A 16,215-nucleotide genomic window follows, 5' to 3' on the forward strand; every position below is an offset into this window, starting at 1 on the left:
AAACTCTGAAAGTAAGTCTGAAGTAGCTTTAGTTACGGAGGAAGGATGAGGAGAAAGAAAAACAGTTCTATTAGAAAAAAATAATATAAACAAGGGTCCAAAGATCAGAAACACAGGGCAAGTATGATTCGTGTGAGAAGACTGGGCCCCAGGGTAAAACAGGTCCACTCTTGCTCCATCAAGTCGTTTACAAATCCTCAATGTGCCACTTCATTGAGGAACTCTCCTTTCATCTTTGAGCCTTAGGATCCTTGTGGTAAGCTCCCTTTAGACATCCCCAGAGGAGTTCGAGGGTTCATCTCAGCATACCTGTACCCCAGAGCGATGGACATGTGGGGGTGGAAGTGTGCACCCTGGCCAGTCCTCACCAGATCCCTTTCTTGCTCTGCTGTACTATTTCCATAGCTATGAGAGGTCCCTAGCCCTGTACCAGGAATTACCAAAAGTTCTGCTAACAGGTGGCTGAATAAAAAGAAGACCAGACTATGATTTTCTTTGTGGACCGTGATGAACTGCCCTAGAGTTAGATAATGACCAAGTTGACAATTCTTGCCAAAAAATGCCAGTTTAGAAACCACTGAGGATTAAGGAAGGAAGGAAGGAAGGAAGGAATGAAGGGAGGGAGGGAGGGAGGGAGGGAGGGAGGGAAAGGAAAGGAAAGGAAAGGAAGAAAAGGAAAGAAAAGAAAAGAAAAAGAAAAAGAAAGTGAGCTAAAAAAAAATAAATGTAATGAGCGACCAGGTCGACCAACTGCAGTGAAAGACAGCCACACTCACCTGGTCCATTTACCCAAGAAAGTCCTCCCTCTTCCTTACCATCAACATCTTATGCAGATCCTCTTCGAAGGCATCAATGTTGCAGTCGGCCTTCTCCAAGTCATCTAGAACCTCCTGCAGCATGAACTGGTAGTACTGCTTCATCAAAAGGCCACCCTTGAGGACCTCTTTACACTCCCTCACCAGCTGCAAAAGAACAGACAAGCTCTACTGTCCACACCACTCGACCAAGAGACTCAGAAAGGGGGAAACTTGCCTCTGAAAAACCAGAAAGAATTTCCACGTTCTTCAAAGTTTATTTTTCATGAATATTGTAGTAGTCTCAATTTAGTAAGAACAAAATAATGAAAATACAGAAATTTTAATATTACAGCCAAGAACTGTATTTTAATATTACACCAAGATTCTGGTGCACACCTGTAAACCCAGTTACTCAGGAAGCTGAGGCAGAGGATTACAAATTCAAGACCAGCCTGGACAACTTGGCAAGACCCTGCCTCAAAATAAAAAAAAGCAGGGTGGGGGGGGGGGGTGGGCTGCAGATTAAGCTCAGTTGTAGAGTGTCCTGGGTTCAATCCCCAGCACCACTAAAAGAAAAAGAATTATAGCATAGATACACAGAAAATAACATATAGGCAACAACCTGCTTTGCTAAAAGTGCTTACACACACACACATATACACATACACAAATATTTACTCCTATAAGTAAATTTATATTGCAAGTAAATTCTATAAAGTAAGATCAATTTTTTCTACTAATTTGCATTATTGTAAGAGAGAAAAGAGAAAAATTTTCTGAGGAAACTGGTAAATTTTCACTAAAAACATAATAAAGATTCAAACATACCTACATACAGCAGAGCAAAGAAGTTGTTCAAAAACTTTAGTAGAGTTTACCTACTATGATGTGTGATTTTGTCTACCTTCAAAAAAAGTCTAATATTTGCAAAAGCAAGCAAACAAACCCTAAGCTAATCTGATGGAAGTAGATGGAAGTCAAGGAAAACAAGACTAAAAGACAGGTAAATTTGCAATATATAGGTCTGGGAGGTCAGGTTATAAGGAGGGAAAAAAGCTAAAATGAGATGACCTAGAAAGTCCCTCACATGGATAATTTTTAGATGGAGTCCTTAAAGGTTTTTAAAAGAATTATCTACAACGAGAGCGCTATGGCTGTAGTTAAGTCTACTAAAAAGTGTTCTGTTCAGATTATTTAGATATAAATTTCTGTATTAAAAGTGTCACGTAGGTGCAATAACTGATCTCTGAATGCATTTGACCAAAAATTTCTATTCTCTTTGTTCCCTAGCAATACTACATTATAAAGTGTTTTAACAAAAATTACTATTTTATTCTCACAAGAACCCACCAGCAAAAAGTCAGCTCTACCTTGCTTTACCAGGGTGTTGCTGGTGTGATCTGTGAGGAAGGGACTTCAGTACTTTACTAGAAGGTCCTCAACCGCAATACTGAGGAGAGGCGGGAAGCAGGGCCAAAGTGGACATCAAAATAGCAGCAGAGACGGGCTGGTGGAAGGAGCAGAGCTAAGGTGGAGACAGCTCTGGCGGGTGCCAGGTGCAAACTCAAGTGCCCACTGGCTCTGCTCTTCTACAACAAGCTAAAGACACCTCCCACACACACATCCTGTTCTGAACCTCCTGTACAACCTGATCCACCCTTCCCTCCATCTGTACTGCTCAGTCCTATCATCCTGGCTCTTAAATTCCCAGGGGATGGATGTGGCAGACTACAAAAAAAACCACAAATCTATCTTTCTTTTCTTGTAGATTAAAGTAAAAAATTAAGGATTTTGATAGTGAATATCCATATGTTAACGTGATCACAAAACATGAATGCAGGCACTCTTCAGCAGTCACTGCTTGGTAAAACTGCATCTAGCATCCCTCAGCCTTCTCTGCAGCACCAAAGCCCCACAAGAGCCCAGCTGGGAAACCAAAAGTTGTCCTCCCTGTTTAAACCACACGTGAACTGCTTAAGCAAGGAAGGAATCCAAATACCTCTCCTCTGCATATACTTTCTCTAAATAGAACAAAAAATAAACTTAAAGAATTTAAACTCTTAAGAATGACTCTGTTGCTGGGTGCGGTGGCACATGCCTGTAATTCCAGCGGTTCAGGAGGCTATGGCAGGAGGATCGAAAATTCAAAGCCAGCCTCAGCAAAAGCAAGGTGCTAAGCAAATCAGTGAGAATCTGTCTCTAAATAAAATACCAAATAGGGCTGGGGATGTGGCTCAGTGGCCAAGTGCCCTCAATTAAGTTCAATCCCTGTTACCCCTCCCCCACACAAAAAAAGAATGAATCTATTTGCAGTACTCAATTGCTAATATAAAGGAAACACCCTTTTAGAACAAGAAACTGGGTGGTAGAAAGGCTAAACCACAGTCTGAGAATCAGGATCTTTCTTAAAGGTAAAGAACGTTTTAAAATCGCCCTAAAAAGCACACCTAAAAACACGAACATGCATTGGCTATTCCCTGTTTGTAACAATTAGGAGAGAAAAATCCTCGCCATGAAAAGGCTAACCCTGTAGACTAATGTTAGTGCTGAAAATGTAAACAGCCTTTGAAGCAGACCTGCTTGATACTCAGGAGAGATGGCTCTCCAGCGGGTCTCTGTTCCAGTCTCAGCTTCAGACACTCATGAATGACGTTCAGCAGGACTCGGCAAAGCACTAAAAAGGCAGGTTCGAAGGAGGGCAAGTCCATAGCCTTCAGCTCTTCCCAGGACACAGCACTGTGTTTCTGCTCCGCGGAAGGTGGCGTCCTTGATAGTTGCACGTAATCTGAACCCCACATGGGATCTGGAAATTCAGAAAACTAACAAAAATTCAAGACAGAGATTAAAAGAACACACAGGACAGTGTCCTAAGCTTGTGGTTATAACCTGCTATTCTCTATAATTTTCTGACAAATCTACAAAGTTCTAACTTTAAACAGAAAGAAATCTTTAATAATTCAACACAGACCCCAAAAGTTCCAAAAATGTTACATGACAATAACAATTAAAAGCAAATAGTAATATTTTTATCAAAGTGGTAGTAAGACAAAGCTTCGGAACATGTTTGTAAGTTTACATACAGGATGATTCACATGTATCTCTTGACGGGGAACCAAAGAATTATTGAAATTTGAGAAAAGATTAAAGTCAGAAGAGTTCATCCTAAATAGCCATTTAAGTGAACATAAAAACTTCTGTCCATTTTTCATTTAAAATTCCCAATGACATTAAATGCCTGAAAGGAAAAACTCTGTTCCTTATTTTATAGGTATTTAATCTCGAGTAATATATAACCTGACATCAAACAAATAAGATGTCAGCATATAACCATTAACATAGCAACCTAGGGAATACACTTGAGTATTTTCAACTAGCAATCTACATCAGCACTGAAAAGAAGATTAATTTATCCTTTTATGTTCAACACATATACCTGCATTTAAATTAATGCATACTATACTTGGGTTTCCCTAAAAGGCAGGAATTTCTAAAGCAGTCCCATAATTTTTAAAATGATGATTGTGATAAATGTGGTCAGGGTTGGGCATGAAAGGCCTTTTTTCCCACTAGTATCGTGACTTCAGAAAAAGGTGTTTATTTAAAGCTCTATAAAATTCAAGCAAACTTTCTATGATAACTTTCTGCTGACCCATTTGCTACATCTTTTAGCATGTTCTATATCCCCAGCCCACTGACCCATTTGCTGAGCAAGGGAACAGACCCTCCTTCTCCAGGCAGCACTGCCAGACACCCAACAGGCAGGTCTACCACAGTGAGGCAGAGCAGACCTGCTGCTAGCATTTGGTTGATACAGAGCAGGTACCCCCCCACACACACCATAACTGTAACAGATAAGCTTCTCTAGGGACCCCCTCCCATCTTGTCAGTAAGATTTTACTGTGTCAACAGGATTTGACAAGGAGTTCTACAGAGGGCTCAATGTGGTTTGAAGTTTCTTCTTTTTTGTAAATGCCAGGTGTGATGTTTGATGTCAGCTTGTTGCTATGCAAAAAGTCACTATCTCTTGTTTTCCTTGGTAAAAACCTGTGAAACCTCTGACCTGAAACATGAGACTGAGAGTAACTGGTATGTACCCACCCATTGTCATTGTCCTGTAACCAATCCATTAAGTACAAATCTAAAAGAATGTCTAAACCTGCAGTCCACAGATTTTTTTTTTTAGGCATTGGCCCTTCCAGACCTTTGCAACTTAAATAAACCTGCTTCCTGAAAATTCCTCAGGTGTCAGGTCTCATGTGTCCTACATCACAGTAAGTCAGCACCAGTCCAGATGTGGGAAACAGTCAGAACTGAGCACTGAAGAGGAGACAGAAGCTTCCTTAAGAGAAGATCAGGGTGAAGAATCAGACACGGTAGCTGACTTCAAATGTTGCTGATTTAATGTATGAAACAAAAAGGCACCATAAAAATAGTGTAATGGAACAACTAACTACTTTAAAGCCCACTGGAGAAAATAAATCAAGAGTTCTGAAATAAGTTAATAAAAACAGCGAGAATAAAATGAATACTACCAAAAATGGAATAAATAATTTAGAAATCAACTGAAGCAATTATCACTATAACTCAGGGCCAAAGGAAAAAGGAACGAAAATTTAAAGTAAAAAATAAGAGGCATTAAGTGAGATCCAGAAGCTCTACCACAAGAACAGGAGTTCCATGAAGAGCAGAAGGAAAAGATGGAGGAGCTGGGGCACAGTCACGAGGGGGTGGGGGGTGGGGGGAGCAGCAGCAGGTTCAGGACCATCTCTACAGCCACCACCTCTTGGAACAGTGAAGAGTGTGACATCCAGTTCCTTTACCTCTCCAAAGCACTGCATGAGGAAGTACGGCGGTCTAGTCTAATGAAAAATGGACTGGAAGGAGAAGAAAACTACCAAGGAAGTGACATGCTGTGATCCAGCAACACCTGTCCAGGCAGGTACAGCTACATGACGATGATCTGGTTATGAACTCTAATTCAAGATGGAGAACGCATTACGCTTCTTTGAAAAAGCAATACTACAAGAGAAAAAACCTGAATCTTACGTTTCAAATTATTTCAAGAAACCCACAGGGTGGAGAAGAGGCAGTGTGGGCAGCACTGTACTTCACTCCAGTGAGGAGTACCACCCCCACCTGCCCAGCACACCAGGAAGACTCGATAATGGAAGGATAATAAGAAGAATGCAATGTAACTCCTCCCAATCCCAATGTCATTTAATATGTATTTGACAAGTCCATTATGAAGTTTATTTGGAAGAAAGTGATGTACAAAACAAACAGCTCAAAAATTTCTGAAAAGAAAAGGAGAATAAGCATAACTGCCCTACAAGAGGCCAAACCTCACTAATATACCTACTTTATCTAAAATAAAAAGGACTGGCCCAATCATAAACAGATCAACAGAAGGGAGAAAAACAGGCAGCTATCTATCTGAGCTGCTGAAGGTAAGCAGCTCATTAAGAATTTGGAAAATAATGGGTCATCTAATGAATGGAATGAACGATTAAGGGAAAAGCAATTACATGCTTACTCACTGGTATACTACATTCCATACTATCACAAGGACTCATTTTAAAAATTATACAGCTACTTTAGAAATTCCTATCTATTACAGGAAACCAAAGTACATGTTAATTTAAATACAAAAAGTATGTGTCAACTATATACAATTTTATAGATTCTAAACATTAAAATCTAAACATCGAGCAATACCCTAGCTTAGTCCAAATGAAATTGTCATATTAGTCAGCTGAAGAGGATCAAATATTGGCAATTTTGTACAAACTAATAAAAGGAATTCTGGGAAGACATTTCTTTTATGCCCCCATAAAAATACACGTATCAACTAGGACAGCAAAATCAAAACTATAAGACACTCACTTGAAATTATAACCAAAAAAAAAAAAAAAGACAAAATCCTTGAAAATACATAATTTAAGTGCACACTATGAAGAGTTTATTGAAAGAAAAAAAAAACAATTCTTTAGCTACTCAATAAACAAGCAAACCAAGGTTTAATAACTAGGAAAAAAAACTCACATTGTCAGAATTTTCAATCTCAATGCTTCAATGCCAAAAGCAAATGAATACAAATTTATTAAAGGAAATTATTAAAAATTAAAAATTATTAAAGGAAAGAAAATATGAGCCAAAGACTTTCAAGTATCAATTTGCTAAGTGTCAAGGAATATCCAAGAACTTAGAAAATAATTTTCCCTTGAGTCCTTCACTAGGAGTCAACTAGTGGACAAGCGTCATACATCTAAAGTAACTCAAGACAGCATATAAGAAACATGAGTCTTAAAATATAAAACCTGTATTTTTAATGTCTGTGTGTGTGTGTGTAAAAACACACAACCCTGTAGAACAAGGACTAAATGAACTCAATGATCACTGTAGAAGAGAAAGTACTGAAAATAAATAGCAACTTTGCATTCTGACAACATAACCATAACTTGCAAATCTGGGGGTGACAGACAAAATACCTTAGCATTTCACTGAAAATAAAAGAAAGTCACTTTAAATGAGAACCAGAAAATAAAACAATATGTCCAAAATTGGGACCCAAAATCGGAGTGGTATTATATAAACGAGGGTATTACGTAAAGATATGTAAGGGTATGCAGAAATATACCATTATAAATATACTCTTAATGTAGTACACATAAATATATATACAGGGGGAAAATAATCTAACTTTAATACTAAAAATAAATAAAATGGCATACCCCAAAAAGCTTACATTGAAAAAAAAAAAAAGATAAAACAAATTTTTTTAAAGATTAACTATCTCTATTAGAGGAGCTAGGCTTCTCTGAAAATATATTATTTTCCATATTTAAGAAAAAAATAGGAATACACATAAAAGATCGTCACAGAATAGTAACAGACATGACTATATGAAAATTGTAAATTTCTCTATAGTTGCTATAGTTTGGATCCATGTCTTCCAAAGGTCCCCAGGATGGTGCTTTTGGGAGGTGCTATGAACCTTTAGGATGAGGGGCCATGTGGGAGGTCCTTGGGTCACTGGTGCATGGTCCCAAAGGGTACTGTTGGACTCAGGCCCCTTTTTCTCCTTTGCTTCCTGGTCATGAAGTAAGCAGTCTTGCTCTGCCACATTCTCCTCGCCATTCCCATGTGGCACCCCAGCAGAAGCTCAAAGCAATAAGTCTACTCAATCTTGGAGGTAAACTCCAAAATTGTGAGCCAAAATAAAATTTTTCTCTTTATAAATTAATTATCCCAGGTATTTTGTTATAGTGATGGAAAGCTGGTTAACATAATAGTGAAAGTATCATAAGCTAAAAGACAAATCATAAAAAAATTTATAGCCACCACAGAAAAATAAATAATATCCATAAAGTTTCAACAGCTCAATAATAGACAACCCAATAAAAAATGAGCAAAATAAACATGAAAATTCAGAGGATATCTACTGCATTCAATAAACATGAAAAACACTCTCAAATGTCACCACAAATGAAAGGAATTAAAGACTAAAATGAAATTACATTTTTTTGGTTGATGATGGTACAAATGTGAGGAGAAATGGGATTTCTCCTAAACTCTGCAGGAAAGTATAAATGAGTGGTCTTATTAAAGAGATGGCAGTATCTATCAAAGGTGTAAGTGTTCATACCCTATGATAGTAATTCAATTTCAACCATTCTTATAAAAACAACAGAAAAAGTTCATAAAGGGGTAAGTACAATAATGTTTGTGACTACATTATTTATAAAAACAAACAAAATTCCATCAAGAGTTAAATGGTTAAATAATCTCAATGGTTAAATAAGCTACAGCATGTTGTTACAATGAACACCATGCTGTTATTAGATGGAATTAGCTTTGCAGAGAACATGTAGAACACTACAAGTTGTAGTAGAGTATGTACAGCATTGTCACATTTGTTTCAGAAAATGTCATGCATTATGTAACCCAGATCCATGTTTACTGAAGCAGAGAAAAGTCTAAAAGATAGAGCAGGACAGGCAGGAACTTTGTTTCTTTATATATTCCAATAAGTAAAAGGAAAGCAAATTGTCTTCAAAAATATAAAGGACTACATTTAAAAAAAAAAAAAAAAGTCTTTGTTACCCTTCCAATGTGATTCTATTACAACCTGCAATTCCTCCAGGGACCAGACCAGCAAGGCACAGGAGTGCGCTAGGGTGGCTGTTCATGCTGGGGTAACCTGGAGCAGTCATATGGCTGTCAACTCCAGCTAGTAGGTACCAGCTAGGAATGTGGCCCAGTGTTGCCAAGCTTCTCAGAGATTCCAGGAGTACCAAAAAACCCAGATTTTTATGTGAAATCTTCCCATTTTTCAAATACTAGCTAGTCACTAAATAATATATAGAGATGGATGAATCGACAGATACAGACACACACATTTCCCTCTTCACTTTCTGTAAACACCTGTGGGAAAGACTCAGGCTGGAAGACAGCACGCTGTTGAGAACATGAGTGGCTTTACAGAAGCGCTCTGGCTTCACCTCCTGGCTGTGCACTCCCTGGCTGTGCACTCCCTGGCTGTGCACTCCCTGGCTGTGCCACCTTGACCAAGTTAGCTGACCCTCCTCCTTGCCTGAGGGACATGGAAGTGTCCAATTAATGCTAGGCATCAGCTGTCATCTCCACATCACTGCTGCTGCGTAGTTACCATGGGATCCAGTTCTCCACAGAAACCTGACGGCTTCTGTCCTGCCTCTGATCTCACGTCAGTTCTGATTCCACTGGCTCACAGCTGCCAGAACGACGCTGCACAACCTCCCGCCATCCCTCATATAAGTCTGTTTAAGAAAGCAAAAAACCTCAGAGCAAGTGAGCAAGTATGTGCTTGCTAGTCTGTCACTCAATCAAAAGTTCAGATAATAATTGGCACAATAAAAAGTTAACTACAGTAGCTGCATAATAAGCAGGGATCCTAACACAGCGGGTGAGGGAGTGCTGTGGCCTCACAAATGTTTCCAGCGGCTAACTCAGATGGCACTGGTGCTGCCCTGCCTACATGTGGGGTAGGCACATAGGTTAAAAATGCCAATCTCAGGTCCTATGCGGGAAGACTCAGACTTGTCCCACATCCAAGGGCAGAGGTACATGCATTTTTAAAGCTCCCTGGGTAATGATGATATGCAGCCAGGTTTAAAGCATGGAATTCCAGAATCCTGGGTATGGTTCCCTCTAGCAATCCACAGCATGGTGATTGGGAAAAGTTATCTCCTGTCCCTAAACCAGTTTCCTTATTTGTACACTGCAGAAATGATACCACTTCCGAGAGCTGCTGTGTCTGGCACATGGTAAGTCTCAGTAAATAGTAGCTGTTGTCCTATTTCCTAGTTTCTACATGCTTGATTCACTCCAAATATCAAAGTCAGACTCTTCAGGGTTCTTATGCTTACTGAAGAAAATTAGCATAATTACTGTTTGACTCCAAAGACAAACAGTATTTCATTGGCCATCAGAATTATAATACTTATATAATCAGTTCTAAGTCAAAAGAAAGCAACTAAGAAAGTAATCAAACACCTTCCCAGTATCTGGGGTATTATGTGTTTTAATACACAAAGTCAGACAGTTACAATATTTTGTACATCACACTAAAATATAAATACTCATTTTATCTTTTCCTCTTCTGAAAAATGTTTCATGAGGAAAACAAAATCTAAGCATTAAAAACCCACATCACAACCTGTAACTTAAGTATTTCATGGGTATATACATTTTAAATTGCACAAAATCCATAGAATTTTACAAAAGTGCAAATTTTAAAACATCAACCAGAATGCTGTGGATGCTAAGATGGCATGCAGACTGAGATAAAAAGTCACCACACTACAGGTGTGTGATATAATGTCACTGAGGAGTGGGAGGGGGAAAGCAGGCTGACTATCCACCAAAAAGCTAAACGCAAAAAAAATACACTTTTTTTTTTTTTTAAGCCCAGGAATTGAACCCAAGGGCACTAAACCACTAAGCTACATTCCAAGCCCTTTTTATATTTTATCAGGAGAAAGGGTCTCAACAAGTTGATGAGGCTGGCTTTGAACTTACGAACTTCCTGCCTCTGCCTTCTAGCTACTGAGATTACAGGCGTGTGCCACAGTTGTGCCCAGCAAGAAGAATACTTTAGCACTGCACTCTAGTGCATAAATTTATTTCTCATAGGGTACATAGGTTAGCAATTCTGAAACCAGTTAATAGTATGTTTCTGGTTTCTCGGGATACTGTTTTTTTGCCGCCAGGAAACTTGGCAATATTTTATACCAATGTTAATGTATCAATTTTAACACATGTACAAAGCTAAGAAGTCAATATTAAGGGAAGCTGAATGAAGAACATTGGAGAACTTTCCTTTCTTGTAAAGCCCAAACTATTCTAAGATAAAAGTTTTTTCAAAAAATACAACGGCAATATTGATATTACACGCATAATTTCTTGATTAAATTTTAAGCTAGAACTGAACTGTAAATAATATTACAAAGCCCAGCCTTCGCTGCAGTCCCTATGGGAAGCAGACCTGAGATTAGCAAATGCTGAGAAGACTCCCACTGACCTTCAAGGAAGGCTTGGAAATCACAATAGGAGCAGTACCCAAGGAGAAGGCTAGCACTCCACCACAGGGACACCAGCAGGTGTTCCAGGAACTAGCCACAGATACATCCATCCCCAAGAGCTGCCGAGAACCACACTTTCAATACAGCAAGATAGAGTACAGCAAGGTGAGAAGGAGCAACAATGAGATTCGGAGCGGCTCTGCATGCCCAGGCAGTAAGAAAACCAGAAGGCAAATGAGGAATCATAATAATCATCTATGGAAAAGGGTTGAAGAAAAGAGCTTTCTCTTATTTTTTTCTGTTACATTTTGTTCTTGCTGCCAAGGCAGGGATGGGGATGAGGACCGGGTTGGGGGACGACAAAAACTTCAGCTGGTATTATTAGTTTAGTTACATAGATTTAAATAAGTTTTATTTGATAGCCTAAGAGACTCTTATTTACAACACCATTTCTACAGATACATATTTTCAAGACCTCAAACAGCTGCCTTACAAGTGAATCTTGGAAACTAACCCCTCAGTCATCAGAGACTGCCTATGTAATCATAAATGTGTCCTGAGGTGGGGTACAGTGGCCAACACCGGCAAACCCTGCAACTTGGGAGGCTAAGGCCCTGAGTAATTGAGTGAGACTGTCTCAAAAATTAAAAAGGGCTGGAAATGCAACTCAGCAATTAAAGGGCCCCTGGGTTCAATGTCCAGTACCAAAAAAAAGGAAAGAAAAAGAAAAAGAGATGTGTCCCGAGGAAATCAATTAACAAAAGCCAGGGAACTACACCTTCGTAATTTGAACAAACCATGAAGACAATGCATGATATTTCTAGTATTCAAACAAACTGCACATTTTTAAAATATCACTAGTTACAACTTTTAAAAAGATTTTTGAAATATAATAAAGTTTTAGAAGAAAATTATTTCATAAAGCTTACTTACAAAGAATATAAGATCATATGTTATTTGTCAATACTGGTTACAACTAATTATATTAAAAAGAATTAAAATATAAAGACAGATAAGACAAACCAAATACCACAAATATATTTCTTCTTTATAAAATCTTTCTTCTATATCTACTACAATAATCACAAAAACCATAAATACAAGACAAAATATACGGTATGTATTATGTATAATCTTGGTTAAGTACAATCTTTTAGTCTAGTGTCAGCCACTGTACCCCACCTCAGGACTCTTGGTCAAGATGTTTCTGACAATAATGAACACAATCGTTCTCAAGTCTAACAGATTATATTACATGAAATGTATGCCTTGAAATGTGCCACTATTTGGCCAGGTGCAGTGGCACACAACTATAATACCAGCTACTCAGGAGGATGTTGAAGGAGGATTACAAGTTTAAGGCCCTATCTCAAAATAAAAATTTAAAAAGGGCTGAGCAGTAGCTCAATGGTAGAATACTTGCCTACCATGTGCAGGGCCCTGGGTTCAGTCTCCAGTACCATTCCTCAAAAAAGTATGATTACTTGGCAGAGATTAAAAGGTAAAATTCATTTTTAAAATTTTATTGGTGTCATTATAGTTATTCATGGAGTTTAATATACTTAATGTTTATATGACATATAAATATAGCTATATATTTATATATGCTAATATTTAAAATACTTAATGTATTTATATAATTTAATATATACATGGAGTTTAATTTACTTCATTTAATTCCCAGTGCCCACCTTTTCCCTTCCCTTAGTCCCCTTCCCCTTTTCTAATGGTCTTTCTTTTACTCTTTTCTTTCTTTTGGCAGGGGCAGGGGAGTACCGGGGACTGAACTCAGGGGCACTTGGCCACTGAGCCACATCCCCAGCTCTATTTTTTATTTTATTTAGAGACAGGGTCTTATTGAGTTGCTTAATGCCTCACTTTTGTTGAGGCTGGCGTAACAGGTGTGTACCACTGTGCCCAGCTTCACTCATTTATTTTTTATTGGCACTTTACAGATATACATAAAAGTGGGATTCACTGTGGTACACCTATATGCGCATACCTAATCTAGTTAAATTCACTCTGTATTTCCTCCCCTTCCCAGTCTATTATAGTTTAGATGTGGTGTTCCCGGAAAGCTCACACGTGAGATAATGCAAGAAGGTGTGGAGGAGAAATGATCAGATCAGAGCCTTAATTTCATCAGTGAACTGATCCCTGGAGGCAGCTGGGACGTGGCTGGAGGAGTGGGGTATTGGCGGCGTGGCTGTGGGTATATATCTGGACCACAGAGTCTCTCTCTCTCTCTCTGCTTCCTGATCATCCTGTGAGCTGCTTCCCTCTGCTACACTCTCCCACCATGATGTTCTGCCTCACTTCAAGCCCCAAGGGATGGAGCCAGACTTCTATGGACTAAGACCTCTGAAACCATGACCTCTCAAACTTTTCCTCCTCTACCACTGTTCTGATGGGTCTTTTAGGCAAAGCGGGGAAAAGGTGACTAAAATACCTGTCCCTACTACTCCCTTCCTCTCATTCTCCTTCTGTTCCATTGGTCTTCCCTCTATCCTTATAATATTCCACTCCCCCTCTTTTTCCCCCTTTCTTTGCTCTAGTTTCTGCATTTGAAAAACTATTTGCCTTTGATTTTCTGAGTCTGGCTTATTTCACTTAGCATGATGTTCCTAAAATTTATTTTTAAAATAAGAGTAAAGAAGCCCATATTAATTGACTGTCAAAGGAAAAAAAATAACAGAACTTCTAAAAATTAAAGAGTTTATATATATGGTTTGCATAGTGTTTTTCCCATATAAAATATTTTCTGAATCCTCTCAACCACCCTGTGAGGTATTCACAGGGGTTGTTATGCACATTTTTCAGAACCCTGAGACCTAGAACCAGAAAGATAATGTCATTCACAAAGTTATGTAGTGAAAGAGAGCTGCCATGAGGAGTGGAGACCAGTGAGTGGACTTCAGAGTTGTAGCTCTCTCCCTGATACACTTGGTAAAACCTGTGAGGGGCCTATGCATGTATTCTCATTCTCTGTCCCCCCCGCCTCTCTCTCTCTCTCTCTCTCTCTCTCTCTCTCTCTCTCACACACACACACACACACACACACACACACCTCCCCTTATAGAAATTATGTTCCTGAAATGGAAAACAAAAACAAAATCTTACTTTCCCAGTGAGTTCATCATAACTTCATCCTTTGTTAGTTTGGATTAATCTCCAATATAGAAGAATTCCTACTTTAGCTGTTTCTCTTTCACTATGTGACACTTAACAATTTAAAACAACCAAGACTTCTATACTTCATTTTTTGAAAAGCAAACTATCTACAGGTAATTCTAGTAGAGAGCCTAACTCCCAACTTCATTAGCTTTGAATGTTCTCTTCTTCTCTACCTTGCTTTAAATTTCAGATGATCAAAGAACACAACTTTAATGGGGGTTCAAGCCACATTCCACTCAAGTTCACAAAAAATACCAGGCACTTCTCAGTGTTTTCTTGTTGTAACCCATGTGAAGGATGCACATGACTCCCTTTAGTGGCATTCCTTACGTCCACAAAGCCTGGAGGAGAGAGGAAGAGGACTGGGGAGACTGCAGAGCACTTCACAGAAAGCCAGCGTTGTGCCCACCCTGCCCTCCCCATAGGCACCACACCTTCTAGGAGAACCAATGAGTCAGAGACGAGTCGCACTGTCAGGGCTTCTTGGCTCATGTTACCTCAAAACTGTGCTTCTACAAATCAAACACCAACCTGGTCTTGCCCACATGGGTCTTGATGAAATTAAAACACCCCGCCAAAAATCTAGACCAAAGAAACCAATTCACCATTTGAAACATATGACAAACTCATATTTCCTAGCTACAGTTTTGCTATTGATTTTGAAACCGGCATTGTAATACAGTTGTAGTATAGTGATTCACAGAACACAAGGAAATAAAACTTATTTACTCTAATAAAAAGGTGTACTCAAAAAAAAATACTGACATTATTCACAAAGTTAAAATACTATTAAGAGTACTGATTCATCTTATAAAGATTTTGCTATATTTATGCAAATGCTTGACCCCCTCTCACCCCCCCTTATCCTAAAGGTTCATGATCTGGCCATCAGAATCAAAGAAAAGCGTGCAAATTCAGATTCTCTTATGTTTCCCATCTTAGAGAAACGCCTTCTGTTTTATCAGTTCTGACTCCAAAGCAAGTCAGATCACATAATAAACTCAATTAAAAAACAAGCATATACATATGTATGTATGTATGCAGGCAAGTATGTATGTATGTATAGGGCTAATAAAATTTCAATCACAGACTAACAGGTACAAGTGATTTCACTTAATTTCAGTGCTTTTTATTTAAGCCAGATGAACATACATACTCAGAAAAAGAGGAAAATATTGCTTGAACTATTTTTGGACTCTTAAGAACAATATCCCATGCCCTTCAATAGATGAATGGATTTTAAAAATGTGGCACATATACACAATGGAATATTACTCAGCAATAAAAGATAATAAAATCATGGCATTTGCAGGTAAATGGATGGAGTTAGAGAAGTTAGCCAATCCCCCAAAACCAAATGCCAAATGTTTTCTCTGACACAAGGAGGCTGATTTACAGTGGGGTAGGGAGGGGGAGCATGGGAGGAATACATAAGCTCTAGATAGGATAGAGGAGTGGGACGGGAAGGGAGGGGACATGGGATTAGAAATGATGGTGGAATGTGATGGACATTATTATCCAAAGTACATGTACGAAGACATGAATTGGTGTGAATATACTTTGTATTGGTGTGAAAAATTGTGCTCTATATGTGTAGTAAGAATTGAAATCCATTCTGCTGTCATATATAAATTTTAAAAAATTAATTTAAAAATGTACTCTTAAAAAAACAAAAATAAATA

At 38.6% G+C, this 16,215-nt stretch overlaps 1 protein-coding gene across 5 annotated transcripts in view; it reads right to left on the reverse strand.

Annotated features, from left to right (window-relative positions):
• Window positions 1-16,215, reverse strand: part of Map3k4 (mitogen-activated protein kinase kinase kinase 4) — a 132,087-nt gene that overhangs the window by 38,777 nt on the left and 77,095 nt on the right. For all 5 annotated transcript variants that reach the window (XM_058580953.1, XM_058580951.1, XM_058580952.1 and 2 more), the window contains exons 5-6: window positions 3,374-3,616; window positions 816-962 (exon numbers count right to left, since the gene is read on the reverse strand). In XM_058580953.1, coding sequence (XP_058436936.1) covers window positions 816-962; window positions 3,374-3,616 — 390 coding nt within the window. The remainder of the gene's footprint in view (window positions 1-815; window positions 963-3,373; window positions 3,617-16,215) is intronic.

This window comes from Marmota monax, unplaced genomic scaffold, assembly GCF_021218885.2.
Source record: "Marmota monax isolate L192 unplaced genomic scaffold, Marmota_monax_Labrador192_F-V1.1 WCK01_AAM20220418_F8-fsc00083, whole genome shotgun sequence".
NCBI lineage: Eukaryota > Metazoa > Chordata > Mammalia > Rodentia > Sciuridae > Marmota > Marmota monax.